This window comes from Phocoena sinus, chromosome X (genome assembly GCF_008692025.1).
Source record: "Phocoena sinus isolate mPhoSin1 chromosome X, mPhoSin1.pri, whole genome shotgun sequence".
NCBI lineage: Eukaryota > Metazoa > Chordata > Mammalia > Artiodactyla > Phocoenidae > Phocoena > Phocoena sinus.
This window is the reverse complement of record NC_045784.1, coordinates 18865806-18890060: the sequence shown is the minus strand read 5'-3', so window position 1 is coordinate 18890060 and position 24255 is coordinate 18865806. Positions and strand designations below refer to the sequence as shown.

The 24255-nt window shown below is 40.3% G+C and overlaps 2 protein-coding genes across 2 annotated transcripts in view; both read right to left on the bottom strand.

Moving 5' to 3' along the window:
- Positions 1–244: 244 nt before the first annotated feature.
- On the bottom strand, positions 245–19345 carry CBLL2 (Cbl proto-oncogene like 2). Its single transcript, XM_032620344.1, is given in 7 exon segments — positions 245–903; positions 906–1081; positions 1307–1545; positions 1547–1594; positions 1597–1802; positions 1805–1877; positions 19247–19345. Coding segments are annotated over 7 exon segments (1500 nt in total).
- A 2503-nt stretch (positions 19346–21848) lies between these two features.
- Positions 21849–24255, bottom strand: part of PHEX (phosphate regulating endopeptidase homolog X-linked) — a 198222-nt gene continuing 195815 nt past the window's right edge. Inside the window, 1 exon segment of the mRNA XM_032619721.1 lies at positions 21849–23364. Coding sequence (XP_032475612.1) covers positions 23262–23364 — 103 coding nt within the window. The 3' untranslated portion in view covers positions 21849–23261.

Genomic DNA, 24255 nt, shown 5'->3' with positions numbered 1-24255 from the left:
CTAAAGGAACAAAGTTGTTAAAATACAGATATGCTCCACTGAGCCATTTATCCACTCTATAGTATAAAACTTGAAATAAATCCTAAAGCCAAGGTTTAAAATCATTTTAAAAGTCAAGATCCTAACTAAGTGTTTTGCTATCTCTGTAAGAGGTGCTTTTCCTTCCCAAAACACAGTTTAATTGAAAAGTTGACTATATTTAAGGTTTTTGTCCTCACCAGCTCTTCAGTTCCAAATACTATTATCAATGTGAATATGGTCTATATCTTGTCTGATCTGAGCAATGTGATCCAGAAAGTGGGGTTGGGGAAGGTGGACCCTGTGCTGGTGAAGGAGGTGAAAGTCCTTTCGACAGAGGTCACATACCAGGATTTGTTCCATCCTGTTGTATAAACGGAGGGCTCAGAATTTCTTGTTCTTCGGTGAACTGGGGTAAAGAGTTAGGATTATGACAGTCAGAAGGGAATTCACTTACAGGTGGACCACCATTATGAGACAGAGGAGATCCTGGCAGAGAAGGATTCGTATAAGGTGGCACCAGGGCAATAATACATCCAGGGGAAGAAGGTACTGGTGATGGATCAGAAGTCATGGGTGGAGGTGGCACTTGACTACAAACCAACTGAGGAGTACCTGAATCCTGGAGAGAATATGACATTGGATGGCTTACTGGTGGTGGAGTAGATGGGGGTAGTGCATGTGCCTCTGTAGGCATAATATAAGGGGGCAATACCACTGGCTGACTTTGATATTCAGGATGATGGTGAGCCGGTGCTGGGGCAGGAGGTGATAGCTCTTTGGCACCAGAATTTGAATCACCCTGAATAGGGGTGATTACTAAATTGCTGTTTTCCCTTGTTGAAATACTAACGACTTCCTGATGGAGCAAAGGAGGTGGGGTGGCGACAATTCTGCTGGAGGAGCATAAAGATCCTTGCGTGGCTGGTTACTGCGCTTGTGTGATACACACTGCACAGGAGATGGTGACATAATGCTGCACAACTCTGGTGGAATATGGCTCATATGGTCCTGGTCTAGCAGCATTTCAGGGATTTCAGTTGTTGGTGAAGCAATACGAGGGTGAACTTTTTTTTTTTTTTTTTTTTTTTTTTGCGGTACGCGGGCCTCTCACCGCCGCGGCTTCTTCCGCCGCGGAGCACAGGCTCCAGACGCGCAGGCTCAGCAGCCATGGCTCACGGGCCCAGCCGCCCCGCAGCACGTGGGATCCTCCCAGACTGGGGCACGAACCCGCGCCCCCTAAACCGGCAGGCGGACTCTCAACCACTGCGCCACCAGGGAAGCCCGAGGGTGAACTTTTTTAAGCGGAGCACAGTTAACAAGTTATTTAGCTCTCTTATGGTGGTAGTTGATACGAGCTTCTAACTCTCTTTGAGACAAATAAGTTTTCCTGCACTCTTGGCCAGCGCTACACATGAAGACAGAACCTCGTGTATGCTCCACAATTCGCAGCACAGGAATACTACAGCCTGGTCATATCTTACCTCCTTTTCTTTCATATAAATTAGCACAGTCATAGCAAAAAAGCATACTTGCACGGAATTATACGCCCATAGATTTTAATAGGCAAATCACAAATTTGTCACAGAAATGAACTGGTAAATCAAACTTTTCACCTATGATGTTTATCTTAAAGTCCTCCCAAACGCATTTAGGAAATGTTTTCTTTCTTCCCAATAGCTCACTCCCTTTACAGTCATACCGCCCTCCTCCATTACGTTCAAATTCTTTTTCACCAGCAGGCGACCCATTCATAGTCCTTGGAATATGAGACACAGATTGCTTTTACTCACCTGCTTAGAAATGAGCTTTAAAGGAATTCGTCTTCGAACCTCAAGGCCACCGGATGATCCAGAGCTCTGAGCGCGTGGTGGCCCACAGTCAGCATCAGCGGTATTCGTGTTTGGCTATTCGGCTAGGAAGGCACGCGGGCGCGGAAATCAGAGTCCGCATGCGCGGCACGAGCTTCCCCGAGCTTGCCCGAGATTCCCCGAGATTCCCCGAGCCCAGGAGGCGAGAGTTAGGTCAGATTAGATCAGATCCCAACCCCGGCTCTGTAGCTTTGACTTCCGAGCGGCTTCTTCTCCTTTTCCCTACCCGACCTCACTACTCGGGTGAGGGAGTCAGACATAGTTTGGACAAGGGGGAAAGAGCTTCACTGTTGAGGTTGCTAAGGCTGCTCTTTATGTGCCATGAAAGTGGCCTTTAACTGTGGAAAAAGAGACTGATGGGAATGGGGAAGGTGAGCGTAGCAGCCGCCAAAAGAATACGTTCCCAGCTTATTAGAGCGCTGCCTTCTGGGGCAGCTTTATTTTTATCCCACTGCATTTTTGTAACCTGCCTTAAATTGCTCAGGTGCGTGTGTGTGTGTACATATATGTATGTAGTCAGGCATACACACACCTCTAAGATTTCGTCATGATATAATGAATGTAAAATCAACTTTGGAGGAAGGGAGCACTGTATGTATCTTATCAAGGAAAAATCATGTAAAAAGTAGTGAACATGGTAATCTGACAGTGCTAGACATTTGCTGTTCATGCTTAGAGAATGATTTTGGGTATTTAAGCCAAATTTCCCCAGGTCTCACCTTCCCGCAAGTAGAAACTGGACCAGAAAAATAGCAACAAACGGTATTTACTTGGCTCCACCCCACCCATAACTGTGGCTCCTCTGCACCTGACGGCGGGGGGCGGGGTCTCTCCTGAATGTGTAGACATTCACCCTTTTGGCTATGTTGACTGTCAAGTCTCCCCAGAAAACACTAAACAAGAAACACTGATCAAAGTTTTTTGGACTTACTGCAACATAGGAGAATACTACCTTAACAGAGTCTAAATAGTGTCTCAGAAGAGGGATGGCAGGATATTAGGGGCTGAGCTGGGTGATTTTAGGGCAGGTCTTGCAAGGAGAATTACGCAGATTTTATAACATGACACCTAAAGACTGGCAGGCACAGGGAATTGAGAATATTGACATGAGTATTAATGGGCAATATGTTATTCTTGTTAAGTAAACTCTTTTTTTTAACACCTTTATGGGAGTATAATTGCTTTACAATGGTGTGTTAGTTTCTGCTTTATAACAAAGTGAATCTGTTATACATATACATATATTCCCATATCTCTTCCCTCTTGCATCTCCCTCCCTCCCACCCTCCCTACCCCACCCCTCTAGGTGGTCACAAAGCACCAAGCTGATCTCCCTGTGCTATGCGGCTGCTTCCCACTAGCTATCTATTTTACGTTTGGTAGTGTATATATGTCCATGCCACTCTCTCACTTTGTCACAGCTTACGCTTCCCCCTCCCCATATCCTCAAGTCCATTCTCTAGTAGGTCTGTGTCTTTATTCCCGTCTTACCCCTAGGTTCTTCATGACCTTTTTTTTCCCCCTTAGATTCCATATATATGTGTTAGCATACGGTATTTGTTTTTCTCTTTCTGACTTACTTCACTCTGTATGACAGACTCTAGGTCCATCCACAGCCATAAAAAGAAACGAAAGTAAACTCCTTTGGTTGGCTCACAATGTTATCTTTCAGGAAAAAGTACTTCCTGCAACAAGTAGGTAAGTTTGCTTATTCCCAGAAGTTTTTAACATAACAGAAAACTATCCCCAGTTCAATTATCGTTTTACATGGTGACAGGGAACTATGTTGGTTTCCTTTTCCCTGGCTTGTTGGGGTGTTGCTTCTTGGCTACACCAATGGTGAAAATACAACAATGCCCAGATACCCACCAAAGGTACCAGTGCTCACTAATGCCCAAAGTTAGTGCTGTGCCAGCAAGGAAACAAGGAAGCACTGAAGGCGCTGTGTAGTCTTAAGAAGATAAATGGACTTCCTTGCCCTCTTTTCTTTCACTCTATTACATGGGCTACAAAGCACTTCAGATTAACACTTGCCAGTGTGTTAAAGAGATTTTCCTGAAATTGCTCTGTTAGTTTTTACTTGCTCTTAATTATTACTCCCCTAGTAAAAGGACAGAGGCAGTGCTAGCTCATGGTAGCTAGTTTAAATTTGAATATACGATGCCACTCACCTCTGACACTCTCCCCTAGTTCTGGAAATGTTTCAGTATTCCAGCAATGCTGTCTTCTCTTAGGATTCATTCACTCCCAGGAGGCAACTTCATTCCTCATGCAAATAAATTTCTTATGGGCCCATCTCCTGGAGTCTCCTAACCTGCCTAAACTCTAAAGACAACACGCTTTATTCTCTCAAACTAAGCCTCCCATTACATGTTGATTTAAATTTTAGGTAATTTGAAATTTTGTTGGCTTTTAAAAAAAGCAGTACATTTTAATAAGTCAAAGTGGTTCTTATTTACTAAGCCACGGATGTTCTGCCCCTGTTGTAAGCAATAAACCAAAATTCTAAGTAAAACCTAAAATTTAGAGCATGAAGGCATATGCAAATGTTCCTGTTTTACAATTACAATGACTTGTTTGCAGGCTCTTTAAGAAGGTTGTGTGTCGGGGTGTGGGTTAGTGGTATGCATATAATTCAAAAACAATAAATATAAAGGGGTAAAAGTCTGTCAAATAAAATATCCAAAACTTATTTTCCCTTCTTCCCTGGAACTAGTGTTCTTCTGTCTAAACTGTGACATTCTCATATGACAGAATGCTGTCCTTACACATAACCCTGGGTGAAAAAAAGCCAGCTCTCTTTCCTAGTTGGCTAAATTTACTTTTGTTGCTCATTAGGTCAACTTCAAAGTGATGAACGAAAGCAGCTCCTGGGTGGAGGTTGTCTAGGAGTTAACAGGACTCAAAAGCTGAGCTTAGAATTTATTTCTAAAATAATTTGAAGTTGACCTAATGAGCAACAACCCTCAGAAGTGGGTTCCGACAGCTCTGCTTGGAGTATTTGCTTGTTTATAGCTGAGAAGCCTGACCTGAATGCCCTTAATAAATATTTTTTGGTGAAATTGTTGATAAGATAAAGGGTATTGACCCTCCATTTATCCACATCAGATATGAGAAGCTAACTTTGCCACACTAGAAAAGCTGCCTTTACAAATTGATCCTTATTTAGTGCCCTTAAACAAAAAGTTAAATGGGCTTCCATTCAGCCACCTCCTTCAGGGCATAGAGACTCTGTCCTTCAATCTCATTGCTCTTAAAAGTCGCTAGACTTAAATTCGATTGACAAAAGAGAGATTCAGTGTCTGTCTGCCTGTAACAATGATTGGATATAAAAAGGTTTGAGTTTGGAGATTTAAGAGAAATTAGACCTTTTGAAATTGCTTGGATTCATGGAGTCTTGTTAGAATTCGGCTGCCTCAAAAAAATCTAAATGAGGGTGACAATGAAGAATTGTGGACTGCACAATGAAGAAGTATCAACGTGCACAATTAATGCTAGGAAACAGGTTGAGACATATCCGCTTAAGCCACATGCCATCTGGCCCAGAAGCAGTCATTCTACCAGAATGACACCAAAGGTCAGCAGGGGCTCCTGGATTTCATTTCTCCTTTAAGGGAATCTGATCTGTCATTCCTCTGGCTCCTGTGGGCTTTAAGTTCACATAATCAACATATCACTGCCAGAGACTTAGTAAGAGCTGAGGCAATTTAAAGGTGAGTGGAGAATAATCATGTTCCCAAGCCAGATGCCTTCAGTTCTGCAAAGAAATAAAAAGTCCATCTCAGGTTCCAAAAAGTAAGGCAAACTGCCCTGTGTGAAAAAGACTTCGGCTCTCCTCCCATGTGTGCTGGTAGCTATATTTTACATCCTGGGAGGGCCAGCCATTTGCAAAAGTTTAGAGCAGTGTTTCTCAAAACGTGGTCCACAGACCCCTAGGGATTCCCAAGGCCCTTTCTGAGGGCCCTGGAGGTCAAAACTATTTCCATAAGAATACTAAGATGTTATCTGCTTTTCCACCGTTTGACATTTGTCATGATGATGCAAAAGCAATGGGGGATAAAACTGCTGGCTTCTTAGCACGAAATAAGGCAGTGGTATCAAACTATCCTAGTAGTCACTGTATTTTTTACTGCCACACAGTAAAGAGAAAATGCTAGTTTCACTTAAGAATGTATGTGATGAAGCTCTAAAAAATATTAACTTTATTAAATCTCAACCCTTGAGTACACATCTTTTTCATATTTTGTGTGACAAAATGGAAAGAAAGTACACCGGAGTACTTTGGGGGCATACCAAAGTACAGTGGCTATCTCAAGGAAAAGCATTTATGTCATCATCTGAGTAGGAAGGTAAACTATCGGCTTTTTTGTGTGGAACATTATTTTCATGTGAAAGAACAAGTGACAAACTATGACTATTCAAACTTGGGTATGTGGCAGACATTTTCTCAAAACTGAACAGACTTAGCCTGTCAATTCAAGAAAAACAACTGACAGTATTTGTTGCCAATTATAAAATTCAAGCTTTTGAATGAAAATTAGAATTTTGAAAATCTTGTATCTGCCACGATCCTGGCAGCTTCCCAGTACGAAAGACTTATCTGATGAGATCAGTGGTAATTAATAATGAATGTAATTTTTTGAAACTGTATAATGAAATGTGTCAACACTTGGAAGTTCTGCATAACTCAGTGAACCAATATTTTCCAAATGACCAATGGTTGATGTTACAAAATCATACATAATTAAAAGACCCATTTAAAATCAAGACAGGAGTAGATGTTAGTGTAACAGAGTATGAAAACTTCATCGCTCTTTCAGATTCCATATTGCAACTAACCTTTAAGAAACTACCATTTGTAGGGACTTCCCTGGTGGCACAGTAGTTAAGAATCCTCCTGCCAATGCAGGGGTCACGGGTTCGAGCCCTGGTCCAGGAAGATCCCACTTGCCGCGGAGCAACTAAGCCCGTGCGCCACAACTACTGAGCCTGCAAGCCACAACTACTGAAGCCCGCACACCTAGAGCCCGTGCTCCACAACAAGAGAAGCCACCGCAATGAGAAGCCCGCGCACCACAATGAAGAGTAGCCCCCGCTCGCCACAACTAGAGAAAGCCCGCGCACAGCAACGAAGACCCAATGCAACCAAGATAAATAAATAAATTTATAAAAAGAAAAGAAACTACCATTTGTTGAGTTTGGTTTCATTTCAAAGAATATTCACAATTTTCTGAAAGGCTATTCTAATACTCCTCCCTTTTCCAACAATACATCTGTATGAACCTAGATTTTCTTCTTTAATTTCACCAAAACCAAATATCACAAAAATTGAACTCAGAAGCAGATGTAAGAATACAGCTGCCTTCTATTAAACTGGATATTAAAGAGATTTGTAAAAATTTAAAACAATGCCACTCTTCTCAGTGACTTTTTTTCTTTTGGAAAATATATTTTTCATAAGAATGTATAATTTATATTAGTGTGTAATGGCTTATTATTTTTTTTAATAAAATAATAAATATTTTAAGTTTCTCGATATTCCACATAAACAAAGGCTCTTTGAGGTCCTCAATAATATTTAAGAGGGGAAGGGAGTCCTGAGAGTAAAATGTTTAAGAACTGCTCCTCTAGGTGATCTTTAATGCTCTTTCACCTTTCCTCTGAGAGACACTGCCTTCCCCACATTCACTCCCCCAAACTCAGTCCCATCCAAATCAAATTGCCCAGAAGGTCCCAGAACTTCCTCACCTTCAAAATTAACTGACGGTGACAAGGAGAAGGGAAAGAATGATCAGGATCACTTAAACACCAAGCATTGTGCCATGCACCTAATATATGGTATCTCGTCTAATCCTCACAACAGCCCTGTGAGATAATAATGATGTCGTGACCAAATAATGGGGCAGCAGGGCACAGGGGAACCGATCTTATTGTTAGGGTCAGCAAAACCACATTTTCACTAAGAATCATCTATAGACCAAATAAATAAAAACATCTTACAAATACCACACTACTTATTTTCAAATACATGTGGGTGTTACTATACCCAAAATTCCACTGTAAAGCATCATCAAATGCACAAAAGCTTTGATCATCGTTTTTTTAAAAATTTCAATGAATCAGGACGTCAATGTGGGAGATAAAAAATTTTTTGACAATGAAAAGGAAACAAAGTGATCCTCGCCTTTGAAAAATATTGAGAATCACTGCATCGTAGCACTGTAACTACACTGAACCCACAGCAAAATCCCAACCTTCAGGACAATGCTAAGCCGTTTAGAGTGATATCCTCACCACTAAAAGACCGCTTTTGCCATCAAAGTATTTAAAACTCTAGACAGGGAAGTCAATACACACATATGAAAGGCCAGCTAACAGCCTGGTACCATACAGGGTTGGATGAGGGAAATGGACACGAAGTGCTATAAGAACTCTGGGGACGTAGAGAACTTCTAACCAAGATGATCTTGGATGAACTAAGACTAGATCTGCATCCTTAAAGATAGAATTTAAATGGGCATAGAAGACAGCGACTAGGGAACCACACGGACAAAGACAGATGTGGAAAGCAGATGTGTTCAAGGGCAATATGCTTGACTCAATCGAGGGCTCACATACAGAAGAGATGGGAGATACAGTTGGGAAGGGGCGTTTAGGACCAAATGTTGAAGGGTCTGGATGGAATACTGAGGAGTATAAACTTATCCCTCAAGGCAATTCAAAATCATCAAATAAAGATATAAAAGAAAGGGAACAGAGCATAGTGTAGGTCGGCAAACTGGGACAGGAGTCAGACAGTCCTATGAGGAAGCAATTCACAGTTCAGGACTGAGGTTGTTCAGGTCTGAGTGGGAAATAGAGACCAAAAGAAACAAGTATGTGGGAGACGCCGAAAGGCCAGAGTTTGGCAACTAACTTAATGGGACTAACTGGCAATGGAGAGGAGGGAAAGGGAAATGACTCCAAGTTTTCAAGCCCAAAAGACTATCACATGATCCAATTAGGAAGGAACCATTTGGCATGGACCACATCTGCTTCGTCAACATCCTCGTAAGTTTGGCCCTGGTCCACCAGAGGGTCTGAGGCCTATGTTTAGTGACATGGAGGAATTTTGTCTTGGTCTGAAAAGGTAATCAGAACAGTATCCTGAACTCACTACTGATCAATTCTTCAATCGTTTGGGAGATATCCTCCCCTCCCCACCCCATGACAGTTAAGACTTGAATTTTAAGGCTGCAGCTACCCACTCACTACCCCAGCCCACGTCCAGGCTGCTCCCCTCACTGAGCAATTCTGCTGGATTTTCCCTGGGTTTTTGGATCAGCAATACCTTTGGACTTGGCTTTGTTTTTTGAGGATGCTACCTTGGACTGGGGGCCTTGATTCTGTACTGACATCTGGGTTTTCTGATCCATGACTCAATTGTACTCCACAGCTGCGGGTAAGAGGCACCTGCCTTGACTTTCTCTGTTGCTCCCCCGGACTCTGTTTAACTCTACCTTTTCCCCATCGATTGGAGATCAAGGTCAACTGGGCTTTTTGCATAGCAGGAGGTCCAGTTCTGAAAAGTGCTTGGCAATAGTGAAAAGGAAAGGGATCGAAGAAATAACAAGAAGGAGAAAGACAAGAAAAAGCTAAAGATGAACATTTTCAGTCTGGAGAAGGGGAAGGAGGTTGGCCTGATGATGAGCTAATTGTCTTCAGGTACAGAAAGGGCTCTGTTGGAGAAAGGAAGCCTGGCTGTCCTCCCATCCAGCCAAGGGCAGACCAAGGGCTTAGTTACAGCGCAGGGGATTTACAGAAGATAAAAACATTTCTTGGACAAATACAGAAATGGGTTTCAGAGGGGTTTTGTGTAATTACCTTCGCAGGAGATGGCTAAGAATAGATAGCATAGCTCCTCTGGCAGCCGGAAGGTGAAGAGGTGTTATGTGGACAAGCAGAAGGTGAACTTGGGGCTTTTCTTGCCACCCCTTCCATAACTCTCCCTCTTCCTTTACTGCAGGAATAGAAATTTCTGCACTCTGTCAGGCACCCTTGGAAGAGCTCTGAACATTTCTCCAGAGGAAAAGCACTTGGCCAATTCCTGATATTTTTAGCATAAAATCAGCAAGTAAAGCTGTTGCCCCAGTGGTCACCAGAGCACTGTAGTGGTGATAATTCCAAAAGCCATACAGGCAATTTCTGACTAAATGATATCAAAGGCAGACTAAAAATTGTTTCTTTAACTGAAGGGTTGCATGACTGGTTTTTAATTAGAATGGATTAATACAGTGTTCCCGTTTATAAAAACCAAAATTGAAAGGAAGGAATTGCAATGAGGTAATTAAAGTAAGGAAAATAGCCTCCAGATCCTCTCCCACCCACATATTATGCTTAAAAAGACAGAGAAAATTAAATAAAACTTTGTTATTCTTTATATACCTAGATAATCTCTGTATCTAATATCTCAAGGGTATTACATAGTTGTATAAGTTCCTAGTGTATATATATGTTTGTGTGTATATATACATATGTGTATGTTTATTCATATGTGTATACATATTTTTGTACCTATATAATCATCATATAAACACATGCACAAATTGTTTTTTGTTTACAATAGTATATGACAATATATATAGGTACCACTTCTTTTCTATTTCCAGAAGGGCATTAACACAGGGCTTCTCAGATAAATTACCATTTCCCTTTCGACTGGCTTATTTGGCAAAATCAAGAAGTTTGTGTGCTAGTGCACAAGATGACCTACCTGATCCTCCACTGAAAAGATATGAAATGTTTCATTGAGTCTTCAATTCTAAGAAGCAATGGTAAGTAGCTGGTAAGCTTTCTCTTCCTTGTCACGGCAACATCCTGTGACCTATGTAACTGTAGGAAGGTGTTAAAGGGGGAAAAAAGACAGGAAGAAGGCTGTATGTGTTTCACCATTTATTGAATGCAAGGTTTTACCTTTTTATGTATGTAGCACCACGCCTACATATCAACTCCAGACCCATCAGTTTACCAAGTCCCGTCAGAACAATTCCGTCTCAAGAGCTCTCATATCTATCCCTACATCTCCATCCCATGCCACCAGCATGTCATATCTCCCTTCGATTACTGCAGTGGCCTCGTAACTGGTCCCCCAGGCTTCAGTCTTATCCCCCTCCGAGTGTTCTCCACACCATCACCAGCTTACTCTTCATGAACCAGAAATCTATTTGTGTCAATGGTTTGATTTAAATTGTTCAGTGGCTCCCAGACGCCTACAGGATCAAGTCCAGACTCACAGCATAGTCCTTCAAGGCCTTTCTCCACCTGGCCTCTGCCAAACTATCTTGCCTAACACCAACCCCTCCTCAGCCACTCTTCAAGCTCCAGCTCTAATAAGCCATTTCCAGCCCCTCCCAACAGGTTTTTTCCCCCTCATCTTGTTTTCCAGAAGCCTGGCCTTTCTGCCTGGAACTCTCTGCTCTCTGCTAGCTCCCCTGGCTGTCTCCAGTGGATGCTACAAAACTCAGGTCCAGCTTCATCTCTTCCAAGAGACCCCACACCCAGTCTTGTCTTTTACGTATATTCCTATGACAACTGCAGGATTGCCCAAGAGTACCAGCAAAGCAAGAACTCAAAAAACGAGCAGAGAAAAGATTTTGGAAAGAATCTGATATTCATTTTTTCCCTCAAAAAGCATCAGAGTAGTTATGGGGAAAAAAATCAGAACTTACATGGACTTCCTTGTATTTATTTTACTGTTATTTAAAACACTTTATAGTGAAATATACATATATAAAAGTGTACAAATGGTTAATGTAAATAGCTTCCAGATCAAGAAATCTAATATTACCAGTAGCTCAAAAGCCCCCTTGTGGGACCTTCCAGTCACTAACACTGAAAGGGCAACCATTCCCCTGACTTCTAATAGCACAAATTAGTTTTGCATATTTTTGTTTCATATAAATAGAATCATAAAATTCAGCTTCTTTCATTCAATATCATGCTTGTGATAAACATATGTATGTAGCTGTAGTTTCACTGTTATTGTAGACTAATATTCAAGTATTTACTCTACTCTACTGTTGATGGGCATCTTGGTAGTTTCCAGTTCTGAACTACTACAAATATTGGTGCTTCTATGAACATCTTCTACAATGTCTTCTGGTTAACATACGTGTGCATTTCTGTTTGGTAAACATTAGGTTGAACAATATGAAATTGCCAATATTCAACCATTTTCGACCTACTAAGATGGCAACTTATCACTACCTAGAAGTGGAATTGCTGGGTCATCGGTTACACGCATATTTACCTTTAGAAGATACTGGCCTAATAGTTTTCTACAGTGGCCATACCGATTTATAATCTCATCAGCATTATATGAGAGTTCTGTTTGTCTAAATCCATTTTTATTTTAGCCATTCTGCAGGGAGGGGTATACAAATGAGTCACATTATGGTTTCAATGATTAGTGAAGTTTAAGCACTTTTTCATGTATTTGTTGGCAATTCAGATATCCTCTTCTGTGAACAAGTTCAAGTCATCTGACCAATTTCCTATTGAGTTGTCTGCCTTATTAATTTATTATTATTTAGATTTCACAGCTGAGGACATTGTAATTCTTTCATTGCTTAGCTCTAGAAATGTTTTTATCCAGTCCTATGCCCAAAGAACCCTGCGTTCAACTCTGTTCTATGATATACTACACTGCTGAAATTGTTATTTACATATCTACTTTTCCCTATGAATTGTTAAGTAATTTTTAAATCACTAAATAATTAGCAGTTAGAGCTCTTATTCATCATTGTATTCCAAGCCCTAGAATAATATCTAGCAAGTGGTTCAATAAATACTTGTTCAGTTAACTGATATGCATTTAACATAGTATTCTTCCTAAATTTGTATTAACTATCTTTATACTCCTTTGTCTAAAGCTTATTCCAACAAGGCAAACCTTGTAAGGTAGAGCACTCTGCCCTTTCTCCACTACTTGACAAAAGAACACTATTGCTGTATGCCTGAAACACAACACTGTAAATCAACTATACTCCAATAAAAATTTTTTTAAATAAAATTTTTTAAAAGTTTCTAGCATTGAAAAAAAGAATACTAGTTGCAAAAGTACAAAACAATGATCAGAGCATAGCAATAGAACTTTTCTGTTTCAATTAATGACTAAAAATAATAAGCAATAAAAATCTCATATAATTGAAAAGAAAAAAACAAGATCTTAATAGCTTAAAGGGCAAAAGGCATTGATGTGCAAGTAATTTACATCAAGAGAAGTAAAAACCAAAAAGCTAATTACTAAAATTAAACAACCAGTCACACTTTCATATATTTAATAGATGTAAAGTATTAGTAAAGTTGAAATTAATAACACGTAGAACTTATCAGGTTTTACTAAATGTGGCACCTTCTGATACTGTTCTTCATTATGCTTGTTATTATAGTTTTCGGCTTACACATCTACTTCCTCCAGTATACCATAACCTTCTTATGGACAGGACCCTTTCCTGCTCCAGTTCCGTTGTAAAATGAAGTATGTACCCTCATATATACAACCGTGCTAAAAAGCAGTATGTCAGTATATTTCAAAAGCTTAAACATGCCCCCTTTGGTCAAGTAAATTCACTCTCAAGTATTTATTCTAAAGGAAACAATCAAGAGGAAAGAAAAAAACTCTACACATTAAGACACTTATCTCTGTATTGTTTACAATAGTTACAAATGAAATCAATAATAAACTTCTAACAATAAAGAAATGATTGAATAAAATGTCACAGAAACTCTAAAGAATATTATGCTGCCATTAAAATGGAAGATTATTAAATGCCATGGATGCATGCCGATACCATTAAATGAAAAAATATCACGCAAAATCATACAATGCTCTAAGATTATACCATATAATCGTGCATGGATCCAGGGAGCAACATAGAAAACGACAAATGAAAAAGAGATACTTGGAAAGTTTAAGGTTCCGGACCACAAAAGAGTTTCTTTTTTAAATGTTGTTACCGTGCATTCGTTCATTACCTCCCCAGCTACTCTCCTAGGCACAGTCACTATGATCTCTCACCGGGATGAGTGCCACAGCCTCTGACTGGTCTTCCTACTTCTTCCCTTGTTCACCCACAGTCTACTCTCAACACAGCCAGAATCGTCCTGGAAATCAGGAGGCAGATCTTGTCGCTCTTCCGCTCAAAAGTCTCCAATGTCTTCCCATGTCACAGAGTGAAAACAAGAATTCTTACAATGATCTACATGACCGTCAACTATTGGAATGCCACTTTGCATTCTCACATGACCTTGTCCCGCACTCTTCCTTGCCTCGCTAGCCTCCTTGCTCTTCCTCAACATCCTAGGGACACTCCTACCTGAATACTGGAAAGTTTTATTTTATGCAGAAGCCAATCCTTGGGTTTTTTTCGTTATTTTAATAAAACAAGCATGCGTGAGCATTTGGTATTTCCCATTTCTCCTAAAGCCATGTAACTTAGTCTTTGGACAATTCAGTTGGAAGGAATGTATCTCTGTCTACCTTCCAGAGTTGCCTGTGAATGCGTCTAGGAGAATGCTAGGGTGGATTTGTCATGAATGCTCCAGAAGAAATTTTTACTTATCAACAGGGGCCAAGAAAGATGAGGAGGGGAGGGAAAAGAACACTGGTAACTGTGGTTAGATCTAGGGAGGTGTAAGCTAGGTGAGGGGACGGACTCTAAAGTAAAGGGCCCTAACTTCAACAGGCTTATATGAAAGACACGCAAAACTATTTCAGGCAAAGCTGTAAAGTCTCTGACACTGAGAAGAGAGGAAAAAGCTTAGTAAATTGGAGAAACAAAAAGAAGACCAGTGTAACTAGGAAAAAATGCAACGGAGACATGGCAATGGAAAAGTGGAGAGCCAGGTTATGCAGGGCCTTTAGGTCAGGGTAAGTTGTTGGGATTTACTGTAACTGCAATGGAAAGATCACTGAAGGGTTTTAAAACATTGGAATGACAATTCTGTTATTATAATATTTGCTGTGAACTCTGGGGTTAAAGTCACCAAAGTCCTGGATTAATCAAAATCCAGTATGACAGCTAGCATTCTGCCTCATGTATTGTAGGCAGATCTTAAATGACAGTCGATTTTTCTTCTTATTCTATAGCAAATACTACTTCGTACGTATCACCAACATACCTAGGTGAGGGAGTACCTTCATTATTACTCGTGTTTGTAGTTTTAACATGCTGAATGCTTTAAGATGGTTTTTATTCAATGCTTACAATAAAATTGAGGCACTCAGCTTTCAGTTCCTAAAGAACCATTTATGCTTAAAAAGGCTTTTGATTGATTTCCTCCCAACAAGCTATGTGCACTAACTCAAACTCAATCTGCGCCGGAGCCTGTTGTGTGTGTGCAGATGACAGTTGAAATGTGAATCTCCAAGGACTGTGCTTGGCCCTTGTTGGTAAGTAAAAATTTCCTCTGGAGCTTTCGTAACAAATCCAACCTAGCATTCTCCTAGACACATTCCCAGGCAACTCTGGAAGGTGGACAGAGATACATTCCTTTCACCTCAAACGAATTCTCCAAAGACTAAGTTATATGGCTTTAGGAGAAATGGAAAATACCAAATGCTCATGCATGCTTGTTTTATTAAAGTAACTAAGAAAAAATAGGATTGGCTTCTGCATAAAATGAAACCTCCAAATACTCAGCAGTTTAAAGGAAGCTTTAGACTCTTTAGTTACAGATATTGGTGGGTGAAGGCAATAATTCAGTAGAACTGTATCTATAGCAGCATTTCTTTTAAAAATAATAAATTTTTGGTACATTTTCCCTTTAGAAAACAAAACATAGACTTCCAGTTACTCAGATATGGATCTACTTTCCCTCTCACAAAAAGGATACTAAAAATATTAAAAAGGCCACATGGGCAAAAATAATAGACCCCCTACTAGAAGCAAGCTGAAGTGCCCTGCAGACTACCAGAAGTCCTCAGGCCTTGGAAGCTGTAGGTAACAGTGAATGTCAGTAGGCATGATGGGGTTACGAACAAGGTGATTGCTTTAAAGTCTTTAACTTTCACAGGCTCTCAACTACCCACAAGCAGAGTCACAAAGGTTTTCTCTGGAGAAAGTAACCTGGAGACAATCTGGTTGCAGAAGACTGAACACAGAGGGCACAGGCAATCACAGGGCTGAACACAGGTAAACTGAGGGGGAGTCTACCAACTAAACTGGGACACCCCAGCCCAGAAATCTAGGACTTGGGGTCCCCACAGCTGTATGTTTGCCTAAGGGAGCACATGGATAAAAATGGATTCAAATCTGGCCCTGTTGCTTGCTAGCTAAATAATCATGGGCAAGTTGTTCATCTCTTCAAGCCTTTGTTCCCTTACCTATAAGTGGGGATAACTATAGGTGTCTGAGTTATCCTAATGATTAAATTAGATAATATACATAAAACATCTAGTGGATGTCGGACAGATGGTTCATGCTCACTAAATGGTAGCCAGCATTATCAGTGAAGAGCAGCTTCTGGAGAGCTTTCTGAAGGACTCAAGATGGAACTATCATCAGGTACAAACACCTGTAAACTGACTCCTTCACTTCTTTTCTAACAGATGACTACAGAACTCAGCCTGAAATCTTCAATAATTCACAGGTCAAAAGCAGGTTTGGAACGTTGGTCCAACTGCCCAGTAGAGCATTAGAGAATGGGCTTTGAAATCAGACAAAAATGACTTTATTCCTGGCTCCTCCGATTACAAATGTGGTCTTGGCGAGTCACACAAGTATTCCACAGCTGTGAAGTGGAAACAGTAACAAGTATCTGCAAGGTCGTTGTGAGGACCGGCTATAAGGCATGCAAGACCCTAGTGGGGTGCCTACGACATGGCAGGTGTCAAGAAATGTTTGCTGTTTTCATCGTGATCATTTTTTAGGCAAAAAAAAAACAATCATTTATAAATGCCTGGACAATCTTGGAATAAATTTTCTCTGGGTTATTTTCTTCATTCATCAAATGTCACTGGGGTTGGAGAGTCATGTGACCGTTACCAGTATACAGATTCCACTGACTTCTATTCTAACTCAGTTTGGAAATGGATAGAGTTCAGTTCTAAATGGTAAACTGTACTGCTCTTTTTGCTTAGGACATATGCAGACATTTCAGCCTAACTGGCAGCATAAGTGATACCTAATATTTTAGGTAGCTTTTACATTGGGGATTTTAACTTAATCACTTAGTGCTTCTTCCTCTGTAAAGTGGCATCTCAAGCCAGAATTAATTCTAACAGTACTTTTGTGGCTTGTACATGGACACTCATCTCTGTTTCTTGGACTCTGAGCCTCGATTTTTCTTTTAAGTGGAGAAAGCATAAAACATGAATATAAAGAATAGCATTTCTCATCTCTAATCAATGGAGAAGTAAAAATAATTTTCTTTTTTTGTTAAAGGTCTTTCTTTTTTCTTTTGGCTGCCCCACATGGCTTGTGGGACGGACTTTAGTTCCCCGACCAGGGATTGAAACCAGGCCCTCAGCAGTGAGAGCGCAGAGTCCTAACCACTGGACTGCCAGGGAATTCCCATAATTTTCATATAAATCCTCTAAAAATCCTAGAAGACACAGCACATGTTATTTCATAAAAAATATTTTATTGGGCTTCCCTGGTGGTGCAGTGGTTGAGAGTCCGCCTGCCGATGCAGGGGACGCGGGTTCGTGCCCCGGTCCGGGAAGATCCCACATGCCGTGGAGCGGCTGGGCCCGTGAGCCATGGCCGCTGAGGCTGCGTGTTCAGAGCCTGTGCTCCGCAACGGGAGAGGCCACAACAGTGAGGGGCCCGCGTACCGCAAAAAAAAAAAAATATTTCCCCTCTCAATGGGATATATTTTAAAAGCTTAGAACATATTGTAAATCCATGGCACAGCCACATCTTATATTCGGTTACCTTCCTAATTGAGACAAGCAACAAAACAAAATATACATTCAAATAAAACATGTAGCTAAACCATTTATAAATAATTAAAGTTATAGATCAGGTTTTCTTTCACTGATCACAAATTATGGTAATGCTTTTGTGGTGTTCATTTCCGGGCTCACTTTGGTGTGTTTATTAAAGCACAGTATTGTCAGATCACAGGGAATATCTCATTTTCATTTTCATATTTCCAATTCTAAAGGGGATTAAATTATCCAATTAAACTGTTAATTAAAAAGACTCCTACAGAATAAACTCCAGGCTACCAGTGGCATTTAAAATTTTCATTGTGCTGTGCTCAAAAGCTATTTCCTAAATTCAGAAGAGCTCCACGTTACTGGCCGGTATTTTACTTTAGAAGGTGTGGCTGGTATCGCTAGGTAATAGCCAAACCCATTTCCTCTTCTTTCTGGGCACACGGCTAGACTATATATCCCAGCCTCCTCTGCAGTTAGGTTTGGCCATATGACTGAGCTCTAGCCAATGGAATATGAGCAGAAGTGACGCAGCTAACTCCTTGGACTAGACCAAACCTTCCACCCAATATCTTCCATAACCTCTTCCCCTCCACCAGCTTCTTGTAGGTAAGCATGTATTCAATAGCATTGAAAATGGCAGAATCACAATATGGAAGGAACCTTGGTCCCTAAATCACCAACTGTAGGAGAGAAGCTCACTGATCATTAATACCCATTTTGTATGTAATGAAAACAATAAATTAACTTAAATTAGGTTAAACCATTGAGATGCTCTGTTTCAACATCTAGTGCGATCTTAATTAACAAAGAAAGCAACTGAACTTGAGGGACATGCAAAAACCTTAAACCTAATTGGAAACATCAGACTCCTTCAAATATTGATCAGGTCCACTAAGATATATATCTAAAAACTGAGGCACACTGAATACCTCATAAAGTCTATCAAACAGACCGTAGCAAGAGAGGTTCTAGACTTCTTGCCTCCATTACCCCAAAGCCTCTCCTTCCTGTCCATGCCTCAGAGATCACTCATAAACTCTGTCATTTCTATACATCCTTCCTTCTGCCACTACCCTACAGACAAAAATTCTTATTTCAAGGATCAGCTCAGAAACTGGAGTAGACTCTCTAAGAGGGGCACTAACAGGCCATACTCAAACACTTACTACCTACCAGCTCCACAGTCTGTCTGATGTCCATCACCTGTACATGGACACTATGGCACACCTACTACAAACGAGTACTTTTCCACATCTCAGAACATATCAGTGTCAGAAAGATGTTTAAAATAATCAACAGGGGACTCTACTTGCACTGCCAAACTAATCCCAAAATGCCCCCCAGAGAACTTAGTATGAATTCTATGATATGCCTCTGGATTTGTCTAGACCCAGGCAAAGCAGTCAGGCTTTCACCGTCCTGCACCACTCACTCGTTGTCCAAAGGTCGCCAGGAAATATAAACTCCAGGCACTTCCAGTTCTCTGGAAGTACATGGGGCACAGAGGCTCCAGTAGTATGAGGGCAGCCATCCTAGAGATCTACAGCCAATGAGGAAGAAAAGCACACAGAAGGTGAGGTTAGGTGCCTGGTAAAAGGGCTGGGATCTGGGCAGAGAGAACTCTGACAGCATCCACCGGAGGAGAATTGAATAATTCCTTCTCTGTGCACCAAACCACAACCTGATGTCCTTGCATTTCATCACACTTGTCATGAAATAGGGTGACTGTAGCAGTTTACGTATCTGTTTCCCATGTTAGACCAGACTGCGTACGGTCTGCCTAAGTACAGCTAGTTCAGTGATTTAAATATAATGGTGCTCAGTTACTGTGTACTGAATAAGTGACCATAAATCGACTTGATTGTTAAAGAAAGGTGATAGCACATAGAGATTCTTTGGTTCGACAGTAACTGTAATGTTCATTGTTACTTTTGCAAGACCAGCCGTACCATGGCTGATAATTTCCTCAGAAACCTCTCTTTTCCTCAATAGGAATATTATTGCACAAGCAATAAACCACATCTCTTATATACTGGAAGAAAATACAATGACCACCTCGCAAATCTCTCATTGTCTACAGAGAAAGTTACTGCATTCAAATCCCACTTTCCTAAACCAAGAAACCTAGTCCTCTACAGTGCTTTGTGTACTTTTTAGGCAAATATTGTCTAAAACAGAACTGAATATGTTAATCAATGTAACAGGTTTCAATATTATTTTTAAAAAGAGAGGAAACAATATCTTCAACTTTTTATTGTCCTTAAAATGATTGCTCACATTGTTTCACAAGTAGGGGAAGAAAATACAATGACCATTTAGATAAGGAATGCATAATCCAAGAACACCTTTCTTCAGACCAGTGGGGCACTGCCACTGGCAATGAGAATGTTGTTGCTTGAAATAATCATATATTCTTCCATAATTTAATATGCAACTGAGACATTATGTTAAAAATATCAAGGAAGAAGCCTATCAAATGCTAAGTGATTACAGAAACACTGATGGAATAAATGTATTCAGAAATAGGGTAATCTACGGGATGAAGGTTAACGCAAAGGTCAGCAGCCCAAAGAACAGAGGCTCTGCCTTTCCTGACTCTGGGATACTTGAGAAGCAATTTCAAACCTCTCCACTGCTCTGGCACAAGCATAACCTGTGTGGCAAGCCATAGTTCCTAGTTGCTTCTTACTGATGCTCCAAGGCTAAATGAGATAAAATTTATGTGCTGTGCTTTAAGCTCCATTGAGGAAAGGCACTGAATAAACTTAAGGAAAATTTATGAATCCTGAGCTTGCAGTAATCACTTCCAAGTCCATCTCATAAAAGGAAAAAAAAAATGGAAATAGGAGGCCAATGCTATGTGGTTGGTAAAAAGCTCAGGAAACTTTGCACAATGATGATAAGCCCAAACAAGATCATTTTATATACATAACACCGTTGACTAATCCAGGAGACTTTCCCAAAAAAACCTAATTCCTTCCATTGCCCAGACAATAGTTCACTGGCAGAGCATCTGGTATATGAATCAGAGAAGTTTGGTCTGGCAGTCCTAGTCTGAGATCCAATATCTAATTTCCTTTTAATTTAGCATAATTATTTTTGTAAAACTTTATGGCCCTACTCCAGTGGATGTGCTTGGCAAGGACTGCCAAAATCCTGTGTTCTCTTCAGAGTCACATTCTTAGGCCAGCTTCTCCCTACTTTTTCTCTCTCCCTTCCAGTTGCATTTTACCTTCCTCCCTCTACCACTTAATCAGTGTCTGATTCTTTTATGCTAATCTGTATTGAAGAGAAGGGACAATAAGAATGTACTCTGAAAATTTAAACATGAGCATGTATTTGGAAATTCAATCTACTAGAATATTGTTCCAGTTAGTAGTGATGATTTGGGCTGCTCTGAGTTTGTTGTAATAACAGCTTTCAGTATAGTTGAGTTACATCAGGTAAAGTTAGTCAGGACAAAGTAGCCACATCATCCAGAAACCGTGAGGGCCCCAACTGTTCACCAACCAGTTTTCCTAAACCATTAAGTGACTGAACGAGTCCCATTTCCAAACTGATAATTCTATGCTTTTATCAAACACTTTCTCTGACCTGCAGGAATGTGTTTATTTGGAATTTAAAAAGAGAAATCTAGAAGGAAAATGCTATTCATATAAGCCTTAAAAATCTCAGCTGATTTTAAATGTCCAGATACAGGAAAAAAACAAGGAGAATCTTCTAAGTCTAAACCAAATCAGAATGATTCCTCTGGAGAAAAGACACAGTAACTGCTGTTTTCAAAATACAAAGTAAGGTCACATTAAGCCATGGTTAAGGAGGAAAAGGTAGCTGCTCTTCAGGAGTCTATCTATTCAGAGAGCGGGAAGTCAAGGGGAAAATCACTCTCCTCTGACTAACGCAGTGGAATTGTTTTCCTCATGATGGTGCCCCTGCATTTTTCTCCCTTCTTAAGTTCCCATGGTTACAAAAGGACATGGCACACACTTTTATATATATATATATATTTTTTTTTTAAATGACAAATCCCAGGGATGTAAAATGGCTTCCTCTGGTTAGCCTGAATTTGTCATTTTGCTTCCAAGATTTTCCTATTGGCCTACTTAACCTAGAACCACATGTACAAGGAATAATGTGAAGGGGGGATGGCTATTTTAAGAAACCGAAAATGCCAGGTAACCACTTTAAGGCCATTACAATTTTATCCTACACACACGCTGAACACACACTTGAAAAGTGTGAGAGTTTGAAAAGACAGAGCTCTGAGGATCAAAAACGTAATACTGCTCTTTCTTACAGACTCTTTAGAAGAAGACTTGAAGAGTAAAAATTATGTTTCTTTGGACTATGAAGGGAATTTTCAATTCAATCAACAGATTCTAAAATGTCTTTAATCAAGAAATTTTTCCAAAAGGTTCTTTAAAAGAGAGGTAACTTTAACTGAGCCACTTTGCGCCCTCCTCAATGTGGGGTTTGTCCCTTTGCACTAAAGGGGAAGGAAAGCCATACATTCCTAATGGGGAATTAGAAAATCATTTTCTCGATGCCTACTCATTTCAGAAGCAGGAGAGTGCACATATATGAGGATAACAAGACAACCAGGAATTGGACTGAAGAGAAGTATCCAGCAGATGACATAATCTCCAAGGTTTGGGCAGACCAGATCAAATTTTGGAGATGTCATTTCTTAGTGTCCCCACTGTTGCGTGACTAGGTGTTTTGGCTTCTTCTGGGACTTACAGATACAACCTTGTCTTTCTGTTTGATGAACTCAAACCTTTACCAAGCAGCCTTTCTGCCAGCTTTGCTCATGCTGACTTGAACAGGGCAATAAGCTACACCAGATACAAGCTGTGAGGCACGTTTTCATGCCAATAGACTCCAAAGCTGAAGGCAAGAACTTCATCAAATATTGTAAAATGAGAATTCAACATATTTCTAATCTAACTACCTTAGAGTTAATCAACGCTACGTAATGACGATGTGTGAAATCTCACAGTGCGCTCCACAGTGCAGAAAGACCTCCCAGGTATCCTCGCACATGTCCACATCACTGAGGGTTGCAAGTGTAATAGGCTGAATTTTCTTCTGGATGCGTTCTATTTAGGGCCCCTGCAAAGCTGTAGATTAAAATGATATGGACCACTTAGCCGTGGCTTACACACTAAACTGGACAACAGCAACAATCCAGCGGACAGCATTTTAACAAAAGCAGCCTAGGGACTTATTTTTGTTGGTTTGGTTTTCTAAAGAAACATACTTGATTCGATTTTTTGTATTCCATTTTTTTAAGCCTTACAACTCTGAACAGATACTGTTTAGATCTAAGCAATACCCAAGTAATGAAGATGCATCAAAAATAAACATCCTCAGGGGAACACAGGCCTAAAGCAGTAGGTGATGAGCACTGCACAACTCTCTCAGGATGGCATAAACCAACAGTCCAGCTACCAGAGTCGGCAGGAGTCCGTGCCTCTGTTCATCGTGGAATTGGACGGACAGTTAAAAGCCTTCTGGAATTCTTCAAAGTTGCTAACTGCACCATTGACCCTGAAAAAGATATGTCAAAGTCCATGTCATTTAATTCTTACAAATCAACAGGTTCTGGACAAAACTGTATCATTATATTGCTTGATATGATGTTGCATTCACTTAATCTGTTTACAGGGAGATAACTGAAGCCCAAAATGGTTAAGTAAATTTCCAAAGAAATTAACAGAGCCGAGACTAGAACCAGACAAATGCTATTAATCTTCCAAATACCTTCAAATTTCTATAAACCGTAGGATCTACAATTCCTATAAATTGTATATAGGGTCATACATTCCTATAAATTCAGAAATTCCTACAAACTAGAAGATTTACCAATACTTAGCTTTTCTAACTATTTTTTAATTTAACTTTTTAAGGAAGATATAACTGATAGAGAGTATACGCATTTCAAATGTAAAGATCATTTAGTTCACATGAATACACCCATGTTACTACCACCCAGATCAAGACATGGGATATTTCCAGCACCTAGAAGGCTCCCTTGTGTGCCCTAACAGTAGCACCTCCAAGCATAACTACTAGTCTGACCATAGATTAGTTCTGCCTGTTTTTTAACTTCACATGAGTAGACCACATAGTATGCACTCTTTTGCCTCTGACTTCTTTCATTCAGTATTATGTCTGTTAAGATTCATCCATGTTGTTGCTATCTTTAAATTACCTTTTTTTAAAAAAACATTTTATTTATTTATTTATTTGGCTGCTCAGGGTCTTAGTTACAGCACACGGGATCGTCACTGCTGCATGCAGGATCTTTAGTTGCGGCATGCGAGATCCTTAGTTGTCACATGCGAACTCTTAGCCGCGGCATGTGGGAGCTAGTTCCCTGACCAGGGATCAAACCCGGGCCCCCTGCATTGGGAGCAGAGTCTTAGCCACTGGACCACC